Below are 26,946 nucleotides of genomic sequence, written 5' to 3' on the forward strand. Positions count from 1 at the left end.
AAATTTTAAAGTGTGCAAGCCACTGAAACTCCCGACTTGCAGGATGAAATCCGCTGGATGGTAAACAAATATGGCCGCTGTACGTGCGTATGACGTCAACTACCCAGAATACATTGCAGTACCCAGCATGCTTTGCGCTGCTAAACTTCCAAACAGCTCACGCAATTGAACTGGAACACAGATGAAAAGAATATTGCGCTCGAGGTTCGATACAAAGGAATCCAGCGCTCGAGCGTAAACTGGCAGGTAAATGGAGATTTGTATCCAAAAATTGTGTTTGAAATAAATTCATAAGAGTTACAATAAACAAATCTTCTAGTCACACATTCAAACAAATGTGCAATCAAGGGCACAAATAAATATGCTCAGCCGCTGGTGCTTTCCTGCACAAAATTTAGTGAAAAAAATAATAATAATACCTGGAAGTTCAAGTGAACGCTGTCCTCGTATCCCACTCGTCGTCAAAATTATGTTACATTTGTAAATACTTGACGTCAGACAGATTCTTGATAGAAGAGCATTTATTTGGTACAGCGAAGAACAGCTTACACAACCACTCTGTTCCAGGATCCCCATAAGAATGTCCAACCGCCCATCATAGTACTCCCCAGATAGAACACAGAAGTAAGAACGCAAAATAACCATAAACATATTCTAACATGCATTTGTATAAACTCCAATGAATACAACAATAAGGAAGCCGAAGGGATCGCAGTTCCTTCTTTCTCCCCAACTCTTAATTTGTTATATTTACTATTATATGTGTCAGCTTTTACTCTTGCTATGCTAATTACGAATTCTTGTAAATATGTTGTTGTTGACGTAGGGGATGTGTGGTATCCTGCTGTTCTCTGGTGGAATCTGGAGCACGGAATGTGTGCGCCAGATTCCACACAAGGATGGTTGGCCAAGGCTTGAAGAAGCAGCTGATTTACATTTCTGTTACATACGCCTGGCACATACTTAATTTCATACACAAAGTCAAACAGTTGCAAAGACATGCCTAAAATTCTGGGAGACACATTATTAAGACCTTCCGATGTGAGAAGAAACAGCCAAATACCAGTGGGGCAGCACACTACGCTAAGCACTGATTTTCAGCTGCTGTTTTAAGCCACGCCCTTAATTACAGCGGCCACGCCCCTATGAGAGACTGCCCAGTTTTTTTCATTCCACTTAAAGCCCTGGGTAGATTTCCTAAACTAACTGACATCGCTTACGGTTCCGCTATTCGTGACACCGACCCTCTTCACTCCACCCCATTGCTGTTGCTCCTAGAATGTCGTTGCATGGGATGCCGGACTAAACTAATAATCTCCGACACTGCTTATAATTCTCTTTTATTTTGCACGCGCACTGTTTCGCTGAGTCTTTTGGCACCCGGTTGTTCATTGGCTGTCGCCCACAGTCTCTCATTGGTTCCAAGCCTATCAATAAATGTTGGCTGTTTCCACCTGTCACGGCCACGCGAGTACAGCTGTCTAGGTTACCAAACTGCCAGTTCAACGTCACGCAACCAATCAGGCGCCAGCTGCCACATGCGTGCAGTCGCGCACGCCTCTATAGCCGAGAACTTCCTCACGTCACTACAGTCACATTCCAAGGACTCCTAGATAGCTACAGTTCGAGGCGGACCCGTGAGGATGCGCATGCGCGATAGCTTGTTTTTGCAATGGGACTACAGTTGTCAATGCGGTAATGCCATTAGCAAACCACAAGACCCAGCTTGCACTTGCTTTCGGCGCATGCTCACTCGAAAATCGAGGTGCCATTTAAAAATAATGTTGGAAATGGCTGCGCAGGTCGAGGTTCTGCGCGTCCGGGAAGAGGGGAGAGACAAAGGGAAGAATAGGGGGAGGAAAAAGAAGCGCCGCGAGGATGATGATCCAGCCAGCCAACGGGGCAAGCGGGTGAGGCTGAATCAAGAGCCGTCTCGCCATCACCACCATCATCACCATCGTCACCACCACCAGAAGAGCAGCGAGAGCACGAGTGACCAAGCCCGGAAGATGGGGGGCCCGGGTAGTAGAGAGCTGGAAAGCCCACAGCCCATCTCCTCCCTCAGTCCAGCACACTTCACCTTCTGCCCCCTCAAGCTTCCGCCACTACCCACGCACAAGAAGCAGCACCAAGGATCTTCGCGGGATGCCACCGGAACCAGCAGTGGTAGTTCACCGGCGAAGCCTGCAGCAGCTCGAGGTGAGCCCCAGGCAAGCACAAAACGCATATCCACAGTTGGTGCAGTGGGGAATCGGGGCCTGTGTGCTTTTAGTGTTATGAAGTCTAAGTCTGTGACAGAAAGCACTGTGAATATTTATGTCATTGTTTTTAACTTGAAGGACACATAGCAACTTAAACTGACACAAACTCTGCTAAAATATGTAAGTTTAAGGTAATAAAGTATTTAGAAAAGATAGATCTGGGGAATGTGCAGGCTGTACTTTATGCAAATATTTTTTATAACTGTCCTTAAGATGCATGCACTCCACAGATCAGCGGGTCACCTTACAATACCTCTCAAAAAGAATACGGCTTTATCATCCTCATAAAGCTTCAATAAATGAAAGCCAACACTGGCTTCCAACCAGCCTTTGCGTATGCAGATTAACCAAATGCACACGTTTACCTTTCTTCTGGAGAAGTGTGGCTCACTGTGGAGAAGTGTGGTTCACTGGTTAGCGGAGGCAGACCCTGAAGCAGAGGTCAACCCGGGACCAGGGTTCAATTCCCAACGCGGCAGGGTCTTTAACCCAAATGTCCACGGACTTGATAATTCTCGCTTCGGTGCCTACTCAAAATCATGGGTTCACACTCTGCAACTCTGGGCAATCGCTTGCTTAATCTCCACTACGGCCCCCCGCGGCGGGATGCCTGGCTTTCACCTTGGGGATGCCCAGTATGGGTTATCTCACAGGGAAAAGCCAGGACGGGTTCCCAAAGCAAGCGCCTTGAGACCTTGCGGTGATAAGGCGCTATATAAGAACCTTTGACCTTTCAGGTAGCAGGCACCCTTGCCCAAAGGTTTTTCTTGGTCCGCAGTCTGCTCCTACCTCAGCTTCACAGCACAGGCTACCCCACTTCAGCTGATGCATTTCAAATTCAGAATGTATGCCTTTTAACGTGAAGTTGGAAAACCTTTTTGCCAAACTAAATTTTGAGCAAGTCGTGCCCCTCAGATCCCGCCCACTTTGACCTCTGTTCTTCGTGTACAGCTTGCCTAGGTGCAAATAAGTATCCATACAGAGCTTTTGCAAAGAAACATGTATATTGTATATGTTTTGTATGCATTCCTTGTACGTCTCTGTGATTGTGTGTTTATATTTATGAATGAATCTGCGTAGGTATGCATGCAAAGTGAATGCATACATGGATGCGCATAGGTACTGGTGCTGACAGTTTGTATAAATGCATGTGGACTTCACGTTCAAACTGCAGTTAGAGTTTTGCACAGATCATGCATTACTGATCGGTAGTGCATAGCTTTTCACGCTTAGAATATGATTGTGACTATCCATGTGTAGTGTGGGGTTTTCAGATATAGTTGGCACGCAAAGGGTATCAATGTATGGAGGGCGTATGAAACATGCACATAGTATACATGCTTGAGAGTATAGATGGTGTTTAGGTTTGAGTTGGTATTTAGGCTACTGTTTATTCATGTATTGGTGTTATCTGTTAATTTGCTCGGAAATTTGTATTAGTGAAAAACACAGTTTTAGTTTGTGCATGTCGAAGTATGCGTTACTGTGCATGGACAGAGGAAGGTGTTGTAAATCATGTACCTACTTGTCAATACAACGATTGTCCTGATGCGTCCATGAAATGGTTTATTGAGGCATTGTTGTGGACCAGTCTTTGCAATTCTGCGAACTGAGTAATAGATGTCCAAGAATGGGAATAATCGCCATTTAATGTTGGGGTAATGGCTTATGTAATTAAAGCTGATCTTCGTATAAATGCTGGCTGACTTTCACATAGGCCTTAAAAGGCCTTCGCGTTGCTCTTTATTCTTTAGTGCTTTGACGTAACATTTGACAGACCCCCCAGGATATTGCGGCATACATTTGCAAATTTTGCGGCACACAAATTGAAATTTAGCGGCACAAAAATGAAAATTTAGCAGCTTTATTGCGGCACTTTATTTTACTTGTAATCATTCCTTTTCAGACCTAAATCAATGGAACCTGTTTTGTCATAGAATTCCTCTTTGAAATAGGCATGTTTAAAGTTTCTGCAGCTCTACGAAAGCACAGCTCCAATCTACTAACCTTGTGGGAGGGGGCCATATTTCTCCCTGGGATGTTCTAGCGCGCATGAGTGCCGGGGCACCACTTTCACCGCTCCATGGGTGCAGTCACACAGCCCCCATTCGCTCTCTGGGTGCAGTCACACAGCCCCCCCCGTTCCCTGGGTGCAGTCACACAGCCTCCTCTTGTGTTTTGAGCACAGACTCCCTTTTATGGGTAGTGATGACAGGACAGACATCTCACAATAATCATCCTTCAAAACCAGGTTCCCCAGTTCCAAATTCGGCAGCTCTGACCATGGTGTCACATCCTCTCCCCCACTAAACACCATACTGCCTCACTGAGACTCGCACTGCCCTCAACTATAACCCAATTGTGCCTTTAAACACCTGGACGAGGCTCTATTTAAATTACGCACTAGAGAGGAGCAGTATACTGCCTACAAAATAAAGTAACATCATCCTGGAAAAAGCAAACACACGTAGGTCATGCAAAATTAAGTAAAGCATGTGAAATGTAAGCAGGAGCAACATGGTGGAGAAGTGTGGCTCACTGGTTAGAGGGGCAGACTCTGAAGCAGAGATCAGGACCAGGGTTCAAGTCCCGACGCAGCAGGGTCTTGAGCTCAATGTCCGCGGACTCGATAATTCTCGCCTCAGCGCCTACTCTAATCATGGGTCCCACGCTGCAACTCTGGGCATTAGCTTGCTTAATCTCCACAACAGCCCCTACAACACTGGTATGCCTGGCTTCACCTTGGGGGTGCCCAGGAGGGGCTTCTCACAGGGAGAGCCAGGAAGGGTTCCACAGTGTTATACAGCGCCGGGACGCCCCGTTGGGGCAGCTGTGCGCTTTACAAAATACACTACATTTACATTTACATGGTTACTTTAACGCTTTTACACTCACTATTCAGAAATGAGTGAGTGCTTTTGCCTGAAAAGTTAAGGACATGACTACAGGGCACGGAATGAACCCATTTCAATATCCATTGCTTATATCCTTACAGAATGTAAGCAGTACAGTAAAAAAAACTAACTCCCTGAACACCGAGCTGCAGTACACATATTGTTTTCCAATCCACATGTTGCGGTGCCTCCAGGATTGGTGCACTAGTTCCCTGCCCGGGGGAAAGCAACGCTGTTCAAAGAAAGACACTTAGCTAAAAATAGCGCTTCACTGGCAAACTCTGTCGAGTGGCGTAAATGTGTTTGGGTAAGAATAAAATCAATCTGCCCACTTTGCTATCGCTCTGTTTATTTAGTTATTTTTCATATTTTGAACCATTTTATTCCCACAGCTACACTTTGGAACAGTGCTTTCAATGGGCCGGTATTGTCCGGTACGGAATACCAGCACTTTTTTATATTGAGAGAGAGAATACCAGCACTTCTCAGAGGGAACAAATCAACGAAAGAAGAAAAGCAAGGGGGAGAACCGTTTCTGAAGTCAGGGTTTTCAGTAAGAGAGAAGAAGCTGCTAGACAAAGAGGGAATAAAAGGGAGGAAGAAAGAAAGGGGGGAGGGCAGTTGAAGCGGCAGAGCAGACACTGTCAATGTATTCTGTGCGCAAGAAGGAATAGACAGTACTTTTCCTTCTCCTTCTCTCTGCGCCCGCCCGTCCCCGTGCTGGGATCCTATTTTTTGACATTCTTTCCAGTCGAGCCTGCAAGCTGGAGAGCAGAGAAGCAATAATATCCTTTTCTCGCTCCTCTTTCATAACTATTGTAAATAATCAAGGAAGCAGGCAGCTAATAGGGCTGTACAGTGCCGTTTCACGGGGTGACATATGCGCGTACAGCCAATAAAATTGCATTTTTTTTTTTATGACTATCAGGGGACTTTTTCTCGCGGCTGGTTTGGTAAATGTCGCGGCATCACGCTTTCCAGTTGATTTCGCGATTGTTTTTTTTTTCATGAATCGCGAAATTGCAAAGTGCTGGAGGGTCTGATTTAAGTGGCAGAAGTAACCAACGTTTCAGTACAGCCTCCGTTTTCCAGTTTTCTGATCCTTTTCCTTGCTTTTGTTCCCAACTTCATTTTACACTTTCAAGTAGCCTGAATGCTACACACCTGCAGTGCCATTGGAATCATGTGACTCTGCGGCCTTGGCTTTTTTTAAGCATAATTATGGATTTGTTGAATTTGCAACATAATCCATCCTTTGCTGCATAATCTGCAGATTTTTGTTTTTAGCTCTAACAAGTCAAATGTGTTCACACCAGTGGAATGCCCTTCACAAAGTTTAACTGATTATCTTTCAGTTGCTTATTTCTGTATTTGATTGTTAAACTGGTACTTGTGAGGTAAACATTTTGCCAAGACTGTATTATCATGTGTAAAAATGTAAATAATGAAGTAATGCTATCAAAAAAAGTGCCGCATTATGTTGCATAGTTTGACTCTAGTTGCGCCATAATTTTTTCAACCCTGCCGCATCATTTTGTGCTCTCCTGCTGCATAAATCCAGTGGCCCTGCTCACATGCTTAAACATCTTGCATTAGACAGTTGATTTGGAAAATCGCAATTCTTTAAGGAAGTGTCTAACTCATGGATACTCACAAACATTTTCCCAAGGGCTGCAAAGTTTGATCAGCTATGTGACCGAGGGCCGCAACGATGCCAGCAGGGTGACGCTTGGAGGGGATGGGGGTGCGGGGGTCAAGATGGCTTTGAAAGTAAAGGTGTACCTAAAGTTGAATGGTGCTGCAAAACCTAGACACTTCCTTTCTTTAACTTCAATTGACCTTTAAATAAAGGCCTGCCTGTATATTTAGCATCTTTTTAATGGAAATGCTTTATCGAATGAACAGCAGCCTTGTGCTGCATTTGATCAGGGGCCGTATGTAAAGGTCAGGAGGTCTGTATGCAGCTCCAGGGCTGTACTATGAGTATCTCTGATCAAACTTAATCGATCTGATCGCAACATTACATGAAAGTTATATTTAATTTTGTGAAATAATGACTTGTATATATGTTTGGTTCTTGCAATGAAAGCTCTGTGAAGTACACTTTAAGTATAATTATTAGTCATATAGTCACAAACATTAGCATAGTTGGAAATAATGGAGACCCTTTTCATCTTCATGGTTTGTTTTAGTGTACATGTACATTCATACATTTTCTGAGGGTGCAGGTAACTCTGTTGAACGCCTGTAAAAATGATGAATACCCTTTTTTATTTAAATATGCTTATTTGTTGCTTCTGTGCTGTAAGATTGTTTTCTATTTTTGAAACCACTCATTATCAGTCCCATCATCCATTAGAACTAGCATTTGCAATGCAATAGGTCTCGTATTACTGAAAGTTTGAACTATTGGCGTTGCATTATTATTTGAGGCGCAAAAGAGTCCACCACATTTCTTAAACTCAAGAGGGGAAGATCTACACCTCCCACATCACACAGTGCGGCTGCCCTTCAATTCACCTTCCTTCTCACTGTCCTGATGAAGACCGGCATGCTAGGAATCAAATCACCTCTTGCAACAGTCGGGTCGAAACGTCACCGCTATTTAACTACCTAGCCTGGACTGATTACGGAAACCTATGTGGGGTGGTGGTTCTATCCAGACATAGCAAAATAAAATTCCTTTCTGTGTTATTCAGTTTTAGTTGTGTGACCAACTGGTCTACTTTCAGTTTTTGTGTTCCTTATATTTAACTGAACCAATAGAATTATAAAGGTACTTATTACTACACCACACTAAAGTGACTTTTTTCCTCTCAACATTTTATTTTCATTTGTTAAAAACATTCATATAAAATTTATCACAGGACATTTCATATCCAACATATATGTTTGAGCATTCCCTAATCTAATACAAAGGTAAATCCTATTCTTATTTATTTGCTCAAACTAACAAACACAAGATAAAAAAACCAATTCTTTTGGCATATATTAAAACATTTCTAAATATATGATCCTTCGAGTAGTCCTAGGGGACAAGTGGGAATAGGTAATTGGCGCAATAATGTGAGTATGTTTAAAAGCACAACCCATTAAGATACATGAGAGAATTGTACTGATTTTCTTTGCCACAAACGGGAGAGAAAAACATGTGATAACGATACATAGTAAATAACCCGACTTAATAATGGGCAATAAACGAGTGAATTGAATATGCCCGAAAAGAATAGATACGACTAAAAACCTTGATACCCAGTCCTTTCTGGTTTCCTGGGACACTCTCTTCTTTTGATGAAGGTCCTATCCAGACACCACCCTTTTCTGAACAGAGAAATAAAAGATTGCATAAATTTCCCAGACAGTCTATTTGGCCATGGCTAAATTGGATTTACTCATTGTTATAGTTATCGAACTAGGATTATTTTGGATACCAATACTAATCTTTTCTTCACTTTTTTTCTTATCACTGCGCACATGAGCACTTCTTGAAACACCTCTTCTCTCATTCTTCTTGGAGCAATCGTTTATAAAATGAGTGCTTAATTCAGCATTTAGTGTCTGTGACTCATTTATTGCGTGTCTGTTTGTTTTATTCGCTTGCTCGCCTACAGTGCAAACTTAATGTTGCATCTTCCATTGAGTAGCACCTTTATGCTCGACACTGACAGATCTTTCCTACCCCTAACTTAAAATCTGCAAAAAATCTACCATATGTGAAGAATTTCCATCATCAGTAATCTTCCTTACGATTATGAAATTCCACTTCTGCTGATCTGTGTATCAGGAAGTGAAATAAAAAATTGCAATTCCTGTTATTTCTATACTAATCTTGAGTGCGTAGAAATGTGTGTAAATCTGGACCTGTGGGCCACCTAACTTAGGACCTTTTTAAGCTTCTGCGGAAACAACACAAGCTTAAGTGTCTGCTTATTGGTAAAAAGTCATGACTTTGTTCTCAATCACACCACGAAGAGGCTAGCACATATTGTGCTAATCCCATCCATTACCCCAATCAAGCACATATTTTAACATAGTTATGTGTCCAGACCACCGGCCTCGGGATGTAAACCATGCTGTAAAAGGGACAACGCTGGACTGGCAAGGGGTTACCTAATAAATTGGATGTAATTATTATAAACCTCTGGAAGTTGTAACGTGCAAACATATATCTTTGTACTGCTGTACATTCCTTAAGTCAAGCATTTGCAATGCAATAGGTCTCCTATTTACGCAAGTTTAAGCTATTGGCATTGTAAATGACAGCCTATTATTTGAGTTTTTTAAAACATAAATAAAAGGCATTGTCATTTACAATGCCAATAGCTTAAACTAGCGTAAATGCGAGACCTATTGTATTGCAAATGCTTGTTTGAGTTTAAAACTGAGGGCAGCGCCCCTTCAAGGACACTGTACTCTGTTTCTTTTGTATTTAACTTTAAAACTGAGCGCAGTGTCCCTGAAGCGGCCGCCACGCTCAGTTTTAAAGTAAAAAAAACAAATCAAAAACAAACAGCGCTGTGTCCCTGAAGCGGGCACCGCGCTCATTATGAAAGTTGAAAAAATTAAATAAATAGAGCGTGGTGTCCCAGAAGTGGACGCCGCGTTAAACATGAACGTTAAATATGAATAAATAAACTGAGCGCGGTGTCCCCTAAAGCGGGCAACGCTCTCCAGATACAAACATAAAAAAAATAGCATCCACCATTGTCCCCGTAAGTGCCCATAAACAAAATGGTGCTGACCCCCTAGTTAAAGCCAACTGTGTAACGAGCCAAGTAAAAGGTCCAGTCGTTATGGGCAGTTAGAAATGGCGACAAGGAGGTAACTAGGATGGACTAACAAGCCTCATAATGATTCGGAAACCAGCATTTACCAATGACAATGACACGAGGCAATGAAAAGTATGGGCGGAGAGTGGGTGAGGCTTACACAGCATACTCTACTACTGCATGCCCCGCAGAGTGAGCAGCGCATGCACCCTGCCGCTAGGCTCGACCTAAAAAACAACCTAAACGAACACCATGGCAATATTAAACCTTCTTCTGTGCAGCTCTTATTCCCCATGTGAAGTTGCTTGTTTCCACTGATAACTGGGCCGAACTAGAAATACTCCCGACAAGAGTAGGAGGGGGGATAGGTCTTAAGAAACTACTAGTGCAACAGATGCATCTTTTTAGTTGTTTATTTCCAGTACGTATTGTGAGACCACAGAAAAAGCACTTAGGTCATATCTAGTTAGGATACAGGCTTTTTTTCCTATGACAAAACATGTGACGTCAAGATCACAGAAACCACCGTGTCAGAGATTTATTATCAGCAGTGCCAAAATGAAACATTACTACATGGTTACAATACAGCATTCTTTTACACCCTTCAGTAACTGACCGTCCCTCATTAGAACCTTCTATCTATGTACCCTGGTGACACCCACCTCCATTTGCTCAGCCTACAGTACATAGCTCAGATTTCTGTCTGTGCATTCCCAATGCAACTAGATTTTCAGTCCTCCGATACTACAACAGTCTGTTTCATGTACTGACATTAATAATAAACTAGCATTGGCAAGGCCAATAAGTCCTGCTCATATGGGCTAATGCATGCATACTCAGCCAACGCCAAATACTGTTTGCATTTGTTAACTTGTTAAATGTAGATCTACTGGCTTTGCCAGTGCTTGTTATTAGTATGTAAGCATAAGATGACTCCCCAACTCAAATATTATAATGTATATTGAAGTACTAGGGATTTCAAAAAATGACTCTTTGCTTTAGAGGTTTAAAGGCAAATGTGCTGGGCCATAGGAATCAAACACAAGCATACCAACTAGAGAAGCAGTCAAGAATACTCATGGAAGGTGCAGTGCTATAAAGTAGCTAGTGTTGCAGCGTAAAAGCTGATTATTCTTAACACAACATTAATCCAATTTAGACAATGAAACTCTTGTATGCATTTTGCATACCTTTAGAAAAATAACATTGAAACTAACAAAAGCTGAAGTGTGAGCACCATAAAAGTGTGCTTGGATTTGTAGAAATAAAAGGATCTAGATACAATGAGTACGCCATGTTTATTAATTGATTACTATATTATTTTACCAAAGTCGTTATGTAAGATTATTGTTAAATCATTTCTATAATACAAAATACCACAAATTAATAATAAGCCGTATAGCTGTGAAATAAATGAGTCTTACAATCATGCATATATTAATGATTTAGAGTTAGCATTTCTATTGCCTTCTTTGTAATGCACAAAAACAAATGAAAAAGTGGTGCAAAATCTTAATGCAGTATGCTATATAAATGAAACTTTCAGTGTAAATGCTTAACATTAATAAAGTCTTAAATTTTCTGAAACAATTTTATTTTATTGATTGTTATAAATAGTTTGCACATAAGTATTTTTAAAATTTTGGTAGTAGGCCAGAATTACAGTTGAACATTTTTGTTCAATAATCACTGACAAATGTTATTTCCATATTTGATATGCTCTATTTTTCTTTATGCGTAAATTTAATTCTGAGTTTATTTTACTAAATAAGAAATGCTAACTTTAAAATGCATTAAATTGCCTTTTACTTAGGCTGCACTATTTCATAGCCTAGTGTAATGGACTTTTGTTACGTTTCCTCAAATTTTGCTTTATCTGTTCTGTTTATGCAACATTTTAAAACAAATAGGCACTTTTCCAGTACTTTGTTAGTGAATTGGTGGGAATGAAACCCTTTGACTTAATACATGAAGAGCAACAGAGTAAATAAGCTCTTTGTCAACTAACCTGTGATGACGGAATGGACAGGCATTTCTCATGACAAACCTAGGAAAATATGTTGTATTATTAATTTGGTACCTGGTGAGCGGAAGAATGGTCACATGGCGGTCAGACCATTGTATTGTGACAACTGAAGCCACAAATGGGTGATTCGGAGTATAAAAAATGACTTTCCTAGGAGGAGTGAGCCCCTTTCCTCTTCCATCGCCTCCGATTTGCCTGTCAGACTATCTTTACATGCCCCTTGCCTTTTTCCTTTTGTTGATTAACTTGCCTGCTGGATGATTTGGAGCAGTCTGGTCAGACACCAGACTTGAACATTGCTGATTATTGCTCCATTCCCCTTGCCCAAGTCCATGGACTCTGCCTTAGTGGACTTAACCCCTCCCCTGCTGGTGACGGAACCACTCCGTCATCAGCTGCGGTCGCGCTGTGCTGATGACGGAGAAGTTCCGTCACGGCCTGCTCGGAGCGCCTGCGCTGAGCGTTCCATTGAGCGGGCGGGGCCGTGACGGAACCGCTCCGTCATAAGCACAGCGCAACCGCGGCTGGTGACGGAGCGGTTCCGACGCCAGCATGCGGCCGCCGCGCGGCCGCCCCGTCCCCTTAGCACTGTGGCGGAATAGCCGCCGCAGTGAAGGGGTTAAACTTGATCCCTTTTGCCATGCTAAGAGAACTCTTTTACACCATCCTCCTGCCTTTGTAGGTAGTAGGAAACTCTAATCTGAACCATCCTCTTCATGGATTAATTTATTTAGAAATAGATTTACTTTGACTAAATGTGTGGTTTTATACTACATGTTTTAGGACACATGACTGAACTGCTTAAAATGTTACTTGTATGTATTGATTTTGGATCTTTAATACAATAACCACATTATCTAAACTTGTCTGAGTCTTTTATTGTGTCATATTGTTCTTTCCCTAGAACTGTGCCTACAATTATCTGATTCCAAATGCATGGTTGAGCGTGTTGTAGTCTGAGAATAGGGTACTTGAACTTGATCACTAATTTGTGAGTTAGCTACTAATTATTGGTCCTCATTGGGTGGCCAACAGTTCGACACCCTGATTCCTCACCCCTCTCTGCGACGAACAAAGGTCCATCGGAGGACCAATGCCTCTGTGGGTGAAGTATAGAATCTGAGAAAAGTGACTAAGTTGTAAAGTCCTTAATGGGCCCAAAGACTGAGGGAGAGGAAAAAAAACTTCTGCTCCAACAAAACTTTGTAGCACAGTATGGTTTGTCTAGTGACATGAAGAATTTAGGGTGTCCAAAATAGATTTCCCCTGTCCAGCCAAATGCCCGAAATCTCATGGTTCGGCAGAAGGATTGATGGAATACTGACGGAATCAATACGACTAATAGCAGCAAAGGAGGGTGAATATTAATATGGGTGCGCTTTGCGATTGCTTTTGCTTAGATAGCAGGGTTTTAAAATGGCTGTTTGATGTAATGTGAAGTTGAAAAGGTTGTGAAGTTGAAAAGGTTGTGTGCCATATCGCTTAATGCAAAGAAGTTGAAGTTGTTATTGGGTCAGTTTGTGGCCTAAGATCCTGGGATATACACACCTACATGGCTGTCTCTGTGTAGAAAACACTAAGTTGTCAGTTGTGTTGTGGTGTTTGTCAAGAGACATCAACAACATCTTAAGATAGGTACTTTGTTTATTGTGTGTTAGTGGTAAGCGGTTGGTATAGGTGATCTCAGGTTCACAGGGAATAACTGTATCAATTAGGGTGAATTCCAGCTGGTCAGGATTTCATTTGAAGTCCATGATTATTTAGAATATAGAACAATAGTTTGTTACCTTGTAAGAGTGATAATACAGTTTCCTTTAGTGAAGCATAAAGATTTCATTGTTGAAATCGCTTGCATAATGTATTGTGTATTTGCTTACAAAATGGGCCGAAGAAAATTGGAAAGGAGTGTGAGCTGCAGCAAGGAGCGAGATTAATGTCGCAGTGTGTTGCACTGTGATTGGTCGGTTGGTGTAAAGCCGAGCTGATTTGTTGACTGTCATAGAAAGTCCCACTATTAGTTGTTATTGCTGAAATAGAGAACTGCAGGAGAACTTACTTTCCTGGGTTTTACGGAGAACATTCGTGAAATACGGAATTGAATAAAAATGCAGAGGTTTACGGTAATTAATACAACAAGATATGACCATACCTATTAGAGTAGGAGAAGACATACCACCTGAGGGTACCCCAGGATACACTGTATTGATGGACGAAGGATTACATCCATGTATTTGGCTTGAACAATGGCACAATATTACAGAGAAAGATGAGGTTCTACAGTTTCCTTGTATGGGACATTTAATCTGAGAATCATTAAGAATATAAGGAGGAAATAATACAAAATGAGACCACCTCCTAGACCTGCTCAATTTGAGGCATTAAATACTTGGGAACATATAGCTTATCAGAAGGAGAAAAAAAAATATCTGGGAAGGTATAGGGGAATCATAGATCAGTATGCAGAAGCTAGATGGGATGCACAACAAAGTATGGAGAGCAGATATTATTCAGAGATCAAGAATGTATCCTTTGATAGCAGTTGGAGACTGGAGGAAAACAAAAGAAACTGAAACATATTAAGTCAGAAAAGATTGATGCTGATACAACCACCACCATACACGTCGACCACCATACATTGAATTTCAGAGTGAAGGGTTGACAAATGGAAATACAGCTAAAATTCCAAATGCCCCTGTTATGCCTGAAATACCAAAAGAGACCACGCTTGTTTCTCCTGTAAGAGGGGGGGAACAGAAATAATAGCTCTATTGAACCTATTTGATTTGAATGTTCCAAATGCTTTAACTGTTCATATTCCTTTTGGACCTGTTGTAGATCTTTATAAATCTGGGTCATAGGTAAATACTGCCTATGCTTTGACTCTACCTGCACATGGTAATCTAATGGGTCAAGATCTTTGTTGCAGGCGCCTTTGGTTGTGACTGAAAGCAATACTACATGTACTGAGAGCACTGGTTCAATTTTGAATCGGAAACAGTTTGATCTTACAAGCAGAATGGTTCAGAGGTTACCACCTCTTTACATCCCAGAAAAAGTGAGCCTCCTGAAATAATTTACAATGCTTCTGAAACTACTTTTCCCATGGGATTTTTAATTCCTGATCAATCCGCAATAAACTTGCCACCTGAAACAAGTGGAAATTACTCCAAGAGAACAATCAGAATTTACTCATCAAGAATTTGATCATTGGCTCAAAAGATTCAGCACCCCCAATTCATTTTTAGGTTTCGCCTGGGGCACGGAGCGTAAGCTCCGCCCCCAGAGAAATCTCTAGTCTTCAGTTAGGGACTCTTGAATACGCCCCCCTGTCCCATTGGCTAGCTCCATAAATGGAGGCTAGCCATTGGAACAGAGATCTGTCCGTCATTCACGGACCAGATTCGGGGGCGTTCCCGACATTTTTTCCCTCTCCGCCTCTTTCACGTCGTCATTGCGGCAGTGGGCGGTTCCTATATATTTTTTTTTTTTGGTCGCCTTGTTTTGGTCAGTTTCGAAGTGTATTTTTTAGGAATGGGCTGCGCGATTGTCCTCTCCGTGAGTCAGAGAGGAGTCTTCGCTGGGATGCCCCCCCCCCCCGCCCGCTTCCGTGTCTTTCCCGCCCCCCCCCCTCCCGCTTCCGTGTCTTTCCCTCGGCCTGTCCATGTGGCACTAACAGGCCCTGCTCGCACATCAAGCCAGGTAGGAATAAAAGCGCCATGACACACAGCTCGGGTATTTAATATTTCATCTGCAGGCAGGAGACTTTTAAGGCTAAATATTGGTTCACAGGCGGCAGGCAGCGCTGCCTGAGCGCTCCCCTCAGACGAAGCGCTAGGGCGTGAGGAGAAGATGGCGGAGGTAGAAACACTCACAACTTCTAGCCTCAGTGTGCGGGTGGTCTTTCCCGCAGCCCCCCTCCCGCTTCCGTGTCTTTCCCGCCCCCCCCTCCCGCTTCCGTGTCTTTCCCTCGGCCTGTCCATGTGGCACTAAGAGGCCCTGCTCGCACATCAAGCCAGGTAGGAATAAAAGCGCCATGACACACAGCTCGGGTATTTAATATTTCATCTGCAGACAGGAGACTTTTAAGGCTGAATATTGGTTCACAGGCGGCAGGCAGCGCTGCCTGAGCGCTCCCCTCAGACGAAGCGCTAGGGCGTGAGGAGAAGTTGGCGGAGGTAGAAACACTCACAACTTCTAGCCTCAGTGTGCGGGTGTAAGCAATATTGTGCTACTTGGAGTGTGGGGGCAATACACACACCTGCTCCCCCACACAAACACACGCGCCCAAACACACAAGAACACAAACACGTGCTCACAGACACACAAAAGAAAGTGTGCACACAGACACATGCGTACAAACAAACATACATACAGGCACAAACACATACACGCTCCTTGCACACACAGACTAAAAAGTGTTCAGACACATACAAACGTGGACGCCCATACTAAACACACAATCCCACTCAACATATACCCAAAAACAAGCACGCACACACACGGAAGCACATGAACATATGCAAGGGGCACATACATGCACAAACACACACACACACACACATGTGCAAATAAACTCGGTGCATGTAATCATAATAGTATTTGTGTATATTTATTGAGACGTCCTAAGGCAGGCTTAAACAGAGCCAGGAGTGTCACACACACACTTTAGTTTTGCAGGATTTGTACTTTTTAAGCTGAGGCAGCACTTCCGGCTGGCACATCCCCCACCCCTTCTGATCTCGCGCCTCTCGTGATGTGCTAGGCTGGCACGGGCGGCTGCACCTCTGCACAAGCAGCTGGCACCCCTTCTGAAGTGCGCATGCTCATATGCCAGCTTGCCCTGGCAAGGCGGAAGGACGGCAGCAGGTCGTACAGGCCCTCTCGCGTGTAGCATGATACCTCCATGTGTGTGGACACTGCACATACAAGAACCAGACAGTGGCAAAGCAAGGAAGCGAGGGCCTCAGTGCAAGCAAGGAAAGTGAGCCCTGTGGCCTCTGTTGGACCAGTGAAATATGGCAACTATCGCGGTTCAAGGGGCCCCTCAGGGCTCTGGGCCCCGGTGCACTGCACCTGCCGCACCGGTGGTAGCCACACCCGAAACTAGGTCTCGTGGACAGGCCTGGCCTCCCTGGAGAGTCCGCTCCGGGTGCCAGGCCTGCGGAATGTGCCCGTCTCTGCCAGCCATCAGCATGGCAAATACACCTCGCCATCTTCGGCCAGTGGGCGCAGCCCCCCTGCAGAAACGAGCCGGTGTGGGAGGGGGCGCAGGCCTCAACATATTGTCCTTATAATAAAGGGGGCGTCCGGTGAATAATGTCACAGTAGCTGCTAAACCCGTCATCAAACAGAGCGACATAAGAGTGCCCGATGCTGGTGATTGGCAGCGACCCGCGGCTGGGAGGGGGTCACAGCGAGGGTGGGGGCGGGCGGGGGTGGGGGGGCCTAAGTCGACGCTTCTTAAGTGTCTAACCAGCGTCGTCTGGGGTGGATTTTTTGGCGGGAGGGGGTACAAACTGTTGTCCTCCGTTGAACACTTTACCCCGAGGAAGGGTCTGGGGGACGCTCGCACTGTCCAGCCAGAGGCCATAGGACGATGTAGCTCCTAGAAACCAGTGTCCAGTGGAGCCCGCTCTGAGTTTCATATTGGTCAGTTAGAGTCCGGCGGCGCGCCCCGGGGTGCCAACCTGCCGAGCAGAGAGAGGGCGCCTCGACGCCCTGACCCGCACCCTCCCTGCACACAGCTGCCATCTGTGCCAGGACTCTAGAGGGCGCTGCAGTCCCAGCTCACAAGGGTCTCCAGCAGAGGTGAAAATCTTTCACCCCTGTGTATCCGGTGTCACAAGAGCACCGAGGCGCCGCTCTTGATGAAAACAACAAATAAACCCATTAAAGAAAACCCCACTGTGTGGTGCTCACTGCACGGGCCGCACAGAAGCCCCCGTGCCCACCCTGCCCGAGATGCCAGCCACGGCTGCTTGGCACGAGGATGAGGGTCACTTTACACCACTGCCCGCGCATCCGTTCCCCAAAGCACCCGGGAGACCCCCCCCCCGCACAGAGGATCGTAACACAGGAGCAGTCCCGACCGTCGCCGAGGACCCAGCTGCATGCAACATCAGTGCGGGCTACCGTCACGAATGACACTGCTCTAGCGACCCCTTCCATTCCCTGGCCCCACACATACTTCTGAGCTGCAATTATAGGTCTGCTGTGCCCCCGCTTGCACGAGGAGGTCAACACGCTGAATAACCGATGTGGTGTAGCACTCGGTTTATTCAACTTTCGCGCTGCTCTTTAACATTTGTTCATTGATATGATCTTCACTCATGAGCTGGCGGTGGAGGGGCACCCAGAGCAGCGCTCCGGGATAGACTGAGGAAGGGGATCATAAAAGGGACCTAGACGGTCAAACATCGATATACAGCACAAGCCCCACCATTTTATGATTTTATCAAACTATGGAACCTAAGACCACCCAATTAGCGGTAGGGGTAACACAAAGAAAGGACCACTCACCTCAAGCCACTGCAACCCACAAAGAAAGGACAAGACACTGCAAAACACAGGCCCTATAGCACTCAGCATATCATCAGACAGAAAGAGATGTTCATACAAACGGACAAAGGACCATCCCTTGTTAGTTTTTTTTGTAGCAACAATGCTATTTATTTATAAGTAAAAACAAAAAGGTCATAAGCAATGCCAATAGCTCGAACTTTTCCAAAGGCGAAACCATTGCATTGTAAATGCTTGTTAAAGTCCTGAAACTGTTCCTGTCCTAGGAAAGGGAAGAACATTCGATGTGGTAAAGGTAAAGTTAGAAGAATTGTTTTTTGAAACTCTTAGTCCACTATTATCTGTAAAGACATTACCCAACGAGCTAGACAGACTCACAAGAAGCTGATTGAATTTGCTCAGAAATATGAAATTCATGTTCACAGATCAAAGGTTTTGCAAAGGACATAAAGATTAGACTTTAGTGGCAGAGATTTTTCTAACATGAGTTCAGCTGGAATGAAATTACATATTAAGGAACTAATGACACTGACCAAGAAATGGAGCAATAGAGAGAAATGGGAAGGTAGATGGTCAAAAAAGAAGGCAACACAGAAAGTTAGAATGCAGACACCTCCAGTTGTGATCGGATGAGATGGAGAAATACAGATGCTTCCTATGAGGGAAGTACCTGGTGGAGGATATGTACATGTGCCTTGTGCTGTGCCTGATTCTGTTATTCACAAATTAATTCCTGGAATTGAGAGAAAATCCTGTGAAATGGTACAGACCGATTGACAGGTTAGTGAAAAATGTGAAAGTTTTATGAATTGATTTGAATACCATTGACATTGTGGTTCCAGGTGACCTATAGACAGAGTGTAACCTTTCTGTGGATTGGCCTGATGCAAAACCAGATTTGTTTTTAAAAACATATTTTATTAAGTTTCAATAAGGAGAACAAACCGCCATGGCGGTAAGGTACAATAGCAACACAAGGAAATTCAGTAATGTATGATCATCATAATAACATTACCTTGTTTACAATCTGACATGTCTATTCAACAAATAATTCCCCCCCCACCCACCTCCCTATGTTAATACTGAAGGGTAATTTCCCAGGCTCCACCTGTACAGCATGAAACTCATTTTCTCTCATATCATTCCAGGTACACTTCCTATAGGTTCATGTATATCAGTTCCGTGAGGGTTGATGGGATCCGTGGGTTTTGGGGCCCATTTTGACGGTATCAATCCCTGTAGTGACACAATCTCAATGCAGTGATATTTCAGTAGTAATAAACATCGCATCCCACTCCAAGGAAATCGGAGTCTTTCGTAGTCCTCTGTTTTCGATGCAAAACTAGATAGGGATCTCAAAGTGGTATTCAAGAAATACCAACAGGTAATTTGCTTGACAAGCAAGATTTCTCCTAACGAGATTGATTGATTAAAGATTAACAGAATGACCCAAGAACTTAAAGAATCAGTCATGCATATTACGAGAGATTGATACAGGGTTTCAGACAGTACAGTGGAATGGAAAATGTGACTGAAAAAGATATGGGACATTTGTTTACAGATTTGTGAATGACCTGAGATGTCTTCTATGATTCACCAGCTTTTAATCTGTTGGCAAAACAAACCGCTTGAGATCTTGCGTTGCACAAAATATTACATAGACAAGATTGAAGTGAAACACAAGAACTTAAAAGAAAAGCTAATGATTGCACAAATGAAAGCTGTGCACAAAAGTGCGAATCAGTCCAATTTTGAAAACCTGATTCCAGTACAGAAAAGCTATAAGAAATTTCCAATGTTGCAAAGTGTTAATAGTTTTCCACAGTAGAATATTCAGTAACAGGGTGGAAGTTGTGGTGTTAAACTAGATTTTAGAATGAGAGTTGTTTTGTCAGCTTTGAAGAAAATAAGTTCATGTCACGTTTACGGAAAAAGGAATTTGTAAACCCAAATGTAGGTTTAATGTGAATAGTGCTGAAAATTAGATACAGAATGCAGTGTATGCACAGACTCGGGAAAATAATAACATGGTCCAGACTCAACAGACACAAAGACAGAGTTAAAAATCCTAACTCATCCCAATCAATGTTCTAGACAATATGAATGAGTCCGCAGAAGAATGGAAACTCTTTCCCAAATCAAAGTGCATCGCAACAGTATTTAATTCAGACAGACTATTTCAATCTGAGCCTGTCAGCCTTACAGTGCCTGAGGGGGAGGAAGACTGCATGCTTGGCTCAGCCTTTGAGGTATACCAGAGTTGTCCACATGTGGATGGAGAGGTACAGGCGAGTCATGTCTTAGAACAACAGAGGTTTCTAACCTACCCCTCTCGGGAAAAAGTGTGAGTTTCAAATAAAAAGTTGTCCACCCCAATTTCTGAAGCAGTTCCTGTTAAAATAGGGTCCTTTGAGGATCAAGATCAATTTGAAGTGTGTGATTCAAGTCCAGTGAATCCTCTTGGACGTGAGTTACTGTGCAAACTTAATTGTTCCATCAATTGCACTCCAAAAGTTATTGAATTTCATACCAATGATGAGATGTTATTTTTAAACTCTCCCGACTGAGATCTGGCATGGGAATGGGTGAGAGATGACTTGCCCATTGATTTGAGAGACCTCATGTTATCTAAGGTCTGAGACTTTACGGGTAAAGTTAATGGACTAATCTAATGTGTAGTCCCAGTCTGAATCACAGTCAAAACAAATGCACAGTTTCCTAGAATCCCCCAATACAATTTTACTCCAGAAACTATTGCCGGTTTTACTCCTGTGATTGACTCTTTGATTGAGCAAGGGATCGTAAAGGAGATAATGGGGAGTTCATGTAACTTAGGGGCTTGCAGAACCTAAATGGCAAGTATTGTATTGTGTTCCAAGTTGTCCTGAGGTGCGGAATCCAGCTGTGGTATTGTTTGATTCCATGCGAGTCCAAATGGTTTTCAGTCATTGACTTGTGCCTGGCCTTTTTCTCAATCCCTTTGCTTGAGGATAGTCCATTTCTATTTGCCTTCCATTTCGGCAATTGTGTTTTGGCATGGGCTTTACGTCTACCCACAAGGGTGTACATAAAGCCCCTCGATATTTAATCAGATTCCCAAAAACAATCTTGTCTTTCTGGTAGTGCCACACCACTCCATGCTTTTACAGTAGTTGACAACATGCTGGTGGCGTCACATACTAAGGAAGCCTGCAAGACTGATATTATTGCTCTCCTAAATCTTCTGGCTGAAAATGGACATTAAGTCTGCTGACTAAGATGCAGTTTTGCCAAACTTAAGTCCTGTACTTAGGACACCACATTAAAAAAAAAAGGAGTAAGGAAAGTTGTCACCAGAATGAATCACTACAATTCTTAATGAGTCTGCCAATTGCCCAAGAAGAAGTCCACCTGTTTCTAGGAAGGTTGACACACAAAGACATATCTAATCCAGTACCATGGGATGACAGTGGCATGACTGCCTTCACTGAGCTGCAAAAATGCCTTTTTACGACATTGGCTCTGGTAATGCCTTATTATAACAAGTGCTTTGTGTTATGTAGTGAAAGAGACGGCTGCACTCTAAATGCATGGAAGTAGTCACAGGTCGCTTGCCTATTTTTCGGAGACTTTTCATCCTGTTGCTGCAGCTTTGCCTGAATGTTTGAAAGAGGTTGTATCTGCATGTGTGAGTCTTGAAACGTGTGAAAGAATTGTCATGCAACATCAACCAACTGTATTTGTGCTCTATTCAGTGGAAATAGTGTTGACCCTTATTTGGACACAGTATTCGTCTAATAGTCAATTGACAAAATGCGAGCAAATACTTTTGGGTGCAGAGAATGTGGTGACCCTTTAGAGGTTCACTATTCTGAATCCATCTACTCTGTTGCCACTGCCTGGGAATTAAACTGTGACATGATTGCTTGAATGTGACTGAGTTATGCACAAAGGCCCGACCTGATGCACAGGATGAACCTTTGCTTGACTCCAATAATGTGTTTGTTGATGGTTCCTGTTTGCCAGACAGTGATAGAAATCTGAAAGCTGCTTATGCTGTTTGTACAGTTTCAAGTGTTGTGGAAGCATTATGGTTGCAAGGATGTAATTCAGTACAGGTTGCTGAATTGGTTGTATTGATGCAGACTTGCAGCATTTCAGAAAAACTCGAGTGACAATTTTTACGAATAGTCAGTACGGCTTTGAAGTCATACATGACTCTGGGCAATTGGGGTCACAGCATGGGTTCATGACTTCCTATGGATCGCCTATATGAAACGTAGAAAGTGTGAGCAACCTTTTGCAGTCCCTACAATTGCCTGCCCCAATTACAGTAGTCCAGTGCATAGCTCACAGGCAAGGCACTGACTATATGACCATTTGCAATAGATATGTTGACGAAATTGTCCAATATTGTGCATTAAATGCCCATTCCTTTAATGGGGATTTGATTAACGAAACATCAGACGTCACAAATTGCAACCGGTTGGTGACTGCTATAGAGACACTGGAAGAGGTTAGGAGATTGCAGGAAGAAGGGACAGAAGCTGAACAGCAAAGTTGGGTGCGAGCTGGATGCACTAAGAGGGAAGATGAAGTGACCTGTATTACCTGATAATTTGTTATCACATATGGCTAGTCATTAGCATGGTCCTGCATATGTAGGAAGAGATGCAATAATGCGCCTCTTTCAACAAGTGTAGTTCAATTCTAGATTCAGATTCATTGCTTTAATCTGTGCCATCGCTGTGTAGTGTGTCAACAACAAAACGCTGGAAGAAAAACACACAAGTTATGAGTCATGTGGGAAGACCAGTGGGTCCCTGTAACCAAATGCAAATGGACTTCATAGAGATGCCCCTTTGCAGCAGTTTGCAATCTGTTTTGGTCATTGTTTACATTTTCTTAGTGAGTGAAAGCTTATTCAACACTTAGAAATAACAGTCTCACAGTAGATACATTGTTGTTGAGGGAATTGATTCCAAGGTTTGGATTCCCGACTTCTCTTGAGTTAGACTGAGGAACTCATTTTAAAAAGTCCTGAAAATGTAAAGTGCTGCATTAAAAGTTGACCAGAAGCTCCATTGCAGTTACCGTGTAGGGGCTTCTGGACTTGTGTAGCAGACTAATGACACATTGGAATCCAAATTAGCGAAGGTGTATACTACAATGTCTTTGACGTGGCCCAATACATTACCTCTTGTGTTGTCTGAGAAGTACACCAGAAAGGAGGACAGGATTGTCGCCCCTTGAAGTCATCATGGGCTGAGTGAAGAGATTCCCAGCTGTTCCTGCAAACGCTCTTATCAACATTACAGATTACTTAATATTGGACTACTGCAAAGGTTAGGCTGATGTGGTATGTTCTGTGTTTCACCAGGAGCAGTGCCATGACCTCAGTATTTGTGACTGGGTAATGGTGAAGAAGCATGTATGTGTGGAAGTCATGCTTGGAACCGTGTTGTTGGCAAGGGTCCTACCAGTTGATCCTGGTTAACCACACTGCTGTGAAGTTCAGAGGTCTTCCAAATTGGACACTTCCCTTGATGATACAACAACACCTGTTCCCGATGTGCCGGTGGTTACAGTGAGACAGAGGGACCAAGTTAGTCAAGCTATTGGTGAGCAGGAAGCGGCTGTAACAGCTCTCGTTTGGCCTGAGGGAGGGCTGGGAGAGTCCACAATTTTTGTTACCGAAGAGTCCCGCCCCTAGAATTGACTACAAGAGATACAGATCCTAATGAAGAGCTTAGTGCAGCAAGAAACTGAGTTGTACTCCGTTGGCTCAGAAGAGGTCAGAACCTGAAAAACTGCCTGACTGAAGGACGAGTACCACACACCATTCCTGAAAGCTGTGAGCAGTCCGATCATTGTGACAGTGATGGCCAAGCAGCTATAAGGAGATCAAAAAGAGTAAGAATGCCCAGCCAAAAGCACTCCTCTCCTGAATGAACTTATCTTTCAGCAAATGAATGGGAACGAGAATTTCCTGCCTTTTGCTTTAACAGTGCAAGTCCACCTGAACCTTTTTATTTTATTTTTATAAATCTTAACCTGAACCTTTTTGAAACTATCTGTGTTGTGGATTTGAATTTTTATCTTGGTGTACCGCTTGAAGGACTGACACAATTTATCCTAAATACACTCCTCAACAAAGCTGATTTGCGTATTTTCCCATACGTAACAGAACCATTGGACTGTGTCTTGTTGAACTGCTCAAACCACTTGCTGCTATTTTTAGTTAAACGGTTTGAAACTGAAAATGCCGTGAATCTTTCTGTGATGCTAACATGTATATCCAGGGATCTTTTCTGTTACTGCCTTGATATTAGTTGCATTGCTTATTATTTTAAACTTGCCACATTATTTACCCATAGAAGGTCCTAAGCTTACAAAACTAACCGCACTGATTTTATTGCTTTTCCAAAAACATAATTCACTAAATGTCTACACTGGTTTACTAAATGAGCACATTAACACAATATATGCTAGTGATTGCTACACATGTATGCAATAATCTGCATCAGTTGCTGAAGGTGTTACCTATCAGAGATTACTGTTAACATATGGAATGTGTTGCAGTGTACTGGCTGGTTTATTTTATGGTACTGATCACTTGCTGTATTACTGTTAAAACGAAGATCTGTTCTTTTCTGAACTTCCTGTACTAAAAAAACTTAAATCCACATTCTGAAGCTTCACTAGCTGAAACTATGAGCCATCTATTTAGACCAACTCAATTCTTGGACATGACTTATACACATAGAAATAACCTAACCTGTAAATAAGGTAGAATTGAAAAGGAATTCCTAGATTTAGTAGAAAGTAGAGTAGGTAATGTGACAATTAAAACTACTAAACTAACTCTTTGGAATTTACCAGAAGTAGAACATAAACTAATAGAAGGGATGGCAACATTAGTTTTACCCGGGCAAAATTAAGTAAAGCTTTGTATAGATAGAAAAAGATTAAATATTTAAAATGTATAGGTTTTAGTGAATGTGAACATACATTTGATGTTTATGAGAACTGGGGAAGATATTTAGAAGGAGTCGATCCTATCTTTCCTCGAGTGTATTAAATTTGTGGAAAGAATGCTTTTTCTAAATTACCAAAAGGATGGTATGGAAGTTGTACCATGGGAATTGTTTTTCAAAAACTTTATCATGTGAAACAAATTGAAGGAGAATTAGAAGAAGAGAATGAAGACAAGTGAGATAGTGGGTAATATTTTTGGAGCTTTAATACCTTCTGCAGTAGTAGCATTCTACTATAGTTGACAAATTAGCCACACATACAGCTGGAGGATTTTCTGTTGTAGATATTAAAATTATTTTAATAAGATCGATGGTGATGCAAGATCGACTTGCCCTTGACATCCTTCTTGTGAAGGAGGGTTGAGTCTATTGGCTATTAAAGGTCCAACAATGTTGCACCTACATACGGATAAGAGCAGAGATTTAGAAAACGACAGTAAAAACATTACTGACTTAAAGACTTGAAAGGGTTAGCATCTGATGGTTAACTAAACAATCAAGCATCCCTTCCGTGTTCCCTCTTTGAGTGGAGCACCCTAGTAGCTCTTCTGAAGCAAAAGGACATGCGCTATAGGTTTTACAAGAATGTGTATAAATGATCTCGGTCATACTGTATATTGTTTAAAAATTATATTTCACCATCAGATAGGGGAGGGGGGAGCTTTTAGCGGCGCTAAAGCTGGTCGTTCCTAACACAACCTAAAAAAATGATTGACAGTAAAACTCTAGTGTGCATTTAGGGGTCACCTGGTATTCTCCTTCTGTACGTTATGAACCAGGGTTGGTGGGGGATTGGTGAAAAACTATTGACCAAGCAAGTACATCTGGATTATAGCGAAAAGTGACTATTTGTTAATTTATGAGTTGTGTGGTAATGGGGAAGGGAAATTGCACAAATGTCAGTGGGTAAATGAATGAATCGGTGCATGACTGAAAAACATGAATGATCGAGTGCTTGCATGGTGAATGATTGAGAGCCTAGATTGACCAGAAAATGAGGCCACCTCATAAAGGCCAGACCCATTTGCTTTGGCATTGCTTGTTTAAGGAGCTATTATAAATCCTAGCTATGGCAAAGAAATGTCCGATTTGGTTGAATGTGGATACTGGTATCAAGGGTGAATTTCGATCGGTTTCAGTTGGAGAAAGAATTCAGAGCTTCCTCCGTGCAATGTGTCCTGAAATGGAGACAGGGGGAATTATTTGCTGTACGTTTTCTGCCATTTTGAAAAGGGCGATCTTCACAGGAATGATGATTCATGTTCCCTTTAAGAGGTGTGATGGTTACTTTTGGCAGAAGTTAACCTGGATTGGGTCATTGTGTTAGCTACATCAGCTTAAGTATTGGGACATTAGCATACGTATGTACCCCCCACACTGCACTGTTGATTTATTTTTAATAAACTGACTGTATTAAAAACGTGCATTTGTAAAGCTGTTAGGTCTCACCTCTGAAAGGCA

At 42.8% G+C, this 26,946-nt stretch overlaps 1 protein-coding gene across 2 annotated transcripts in view; it reads left to right on the forward strand.

Annotated features, from left to right (window-relative positions):
- Nucleotides 1–1,547: 1,547 nt before the first annotated feature.
- RSBN1 (round spermatid basic protein 1) overlaps nucleotides 1,548–26,946 on the forward strand; it is a 235,610-nt gene continuing 210,211 nt past the window's right edge. The window contains exon 1 of one of the 2 annotated variants that reach the window (XM_078644428.1): nucleotides 1,548–2,199. In XM_078644428.1, coding sequence (XP_078500554.1) covers nucleotides 1,644–2,199 — 556 coding nt within the window. In that variant the 5' untranslated portion in view covers nucleotides 1,548–1,643. The remainder of the gene's footprint in view (nucleotides 2,200–26,946) is intronic. The other variant, XM_078644427.1, reaches the window with a different exon arrangement.

This window comes from Lissotriton helveticus, chromosome 5_1, assembly GCF_964261635.1.
Source record: "Lissotriton helveticus chromosome 5_1, aLisHel1.1, whole genome shotgun sequence".
NCBI lineage: Eukaryota > Metazoa > Chordata > Amphibia > Caudata > Salamandridae > Lissotriton > Lissotriton helveticus.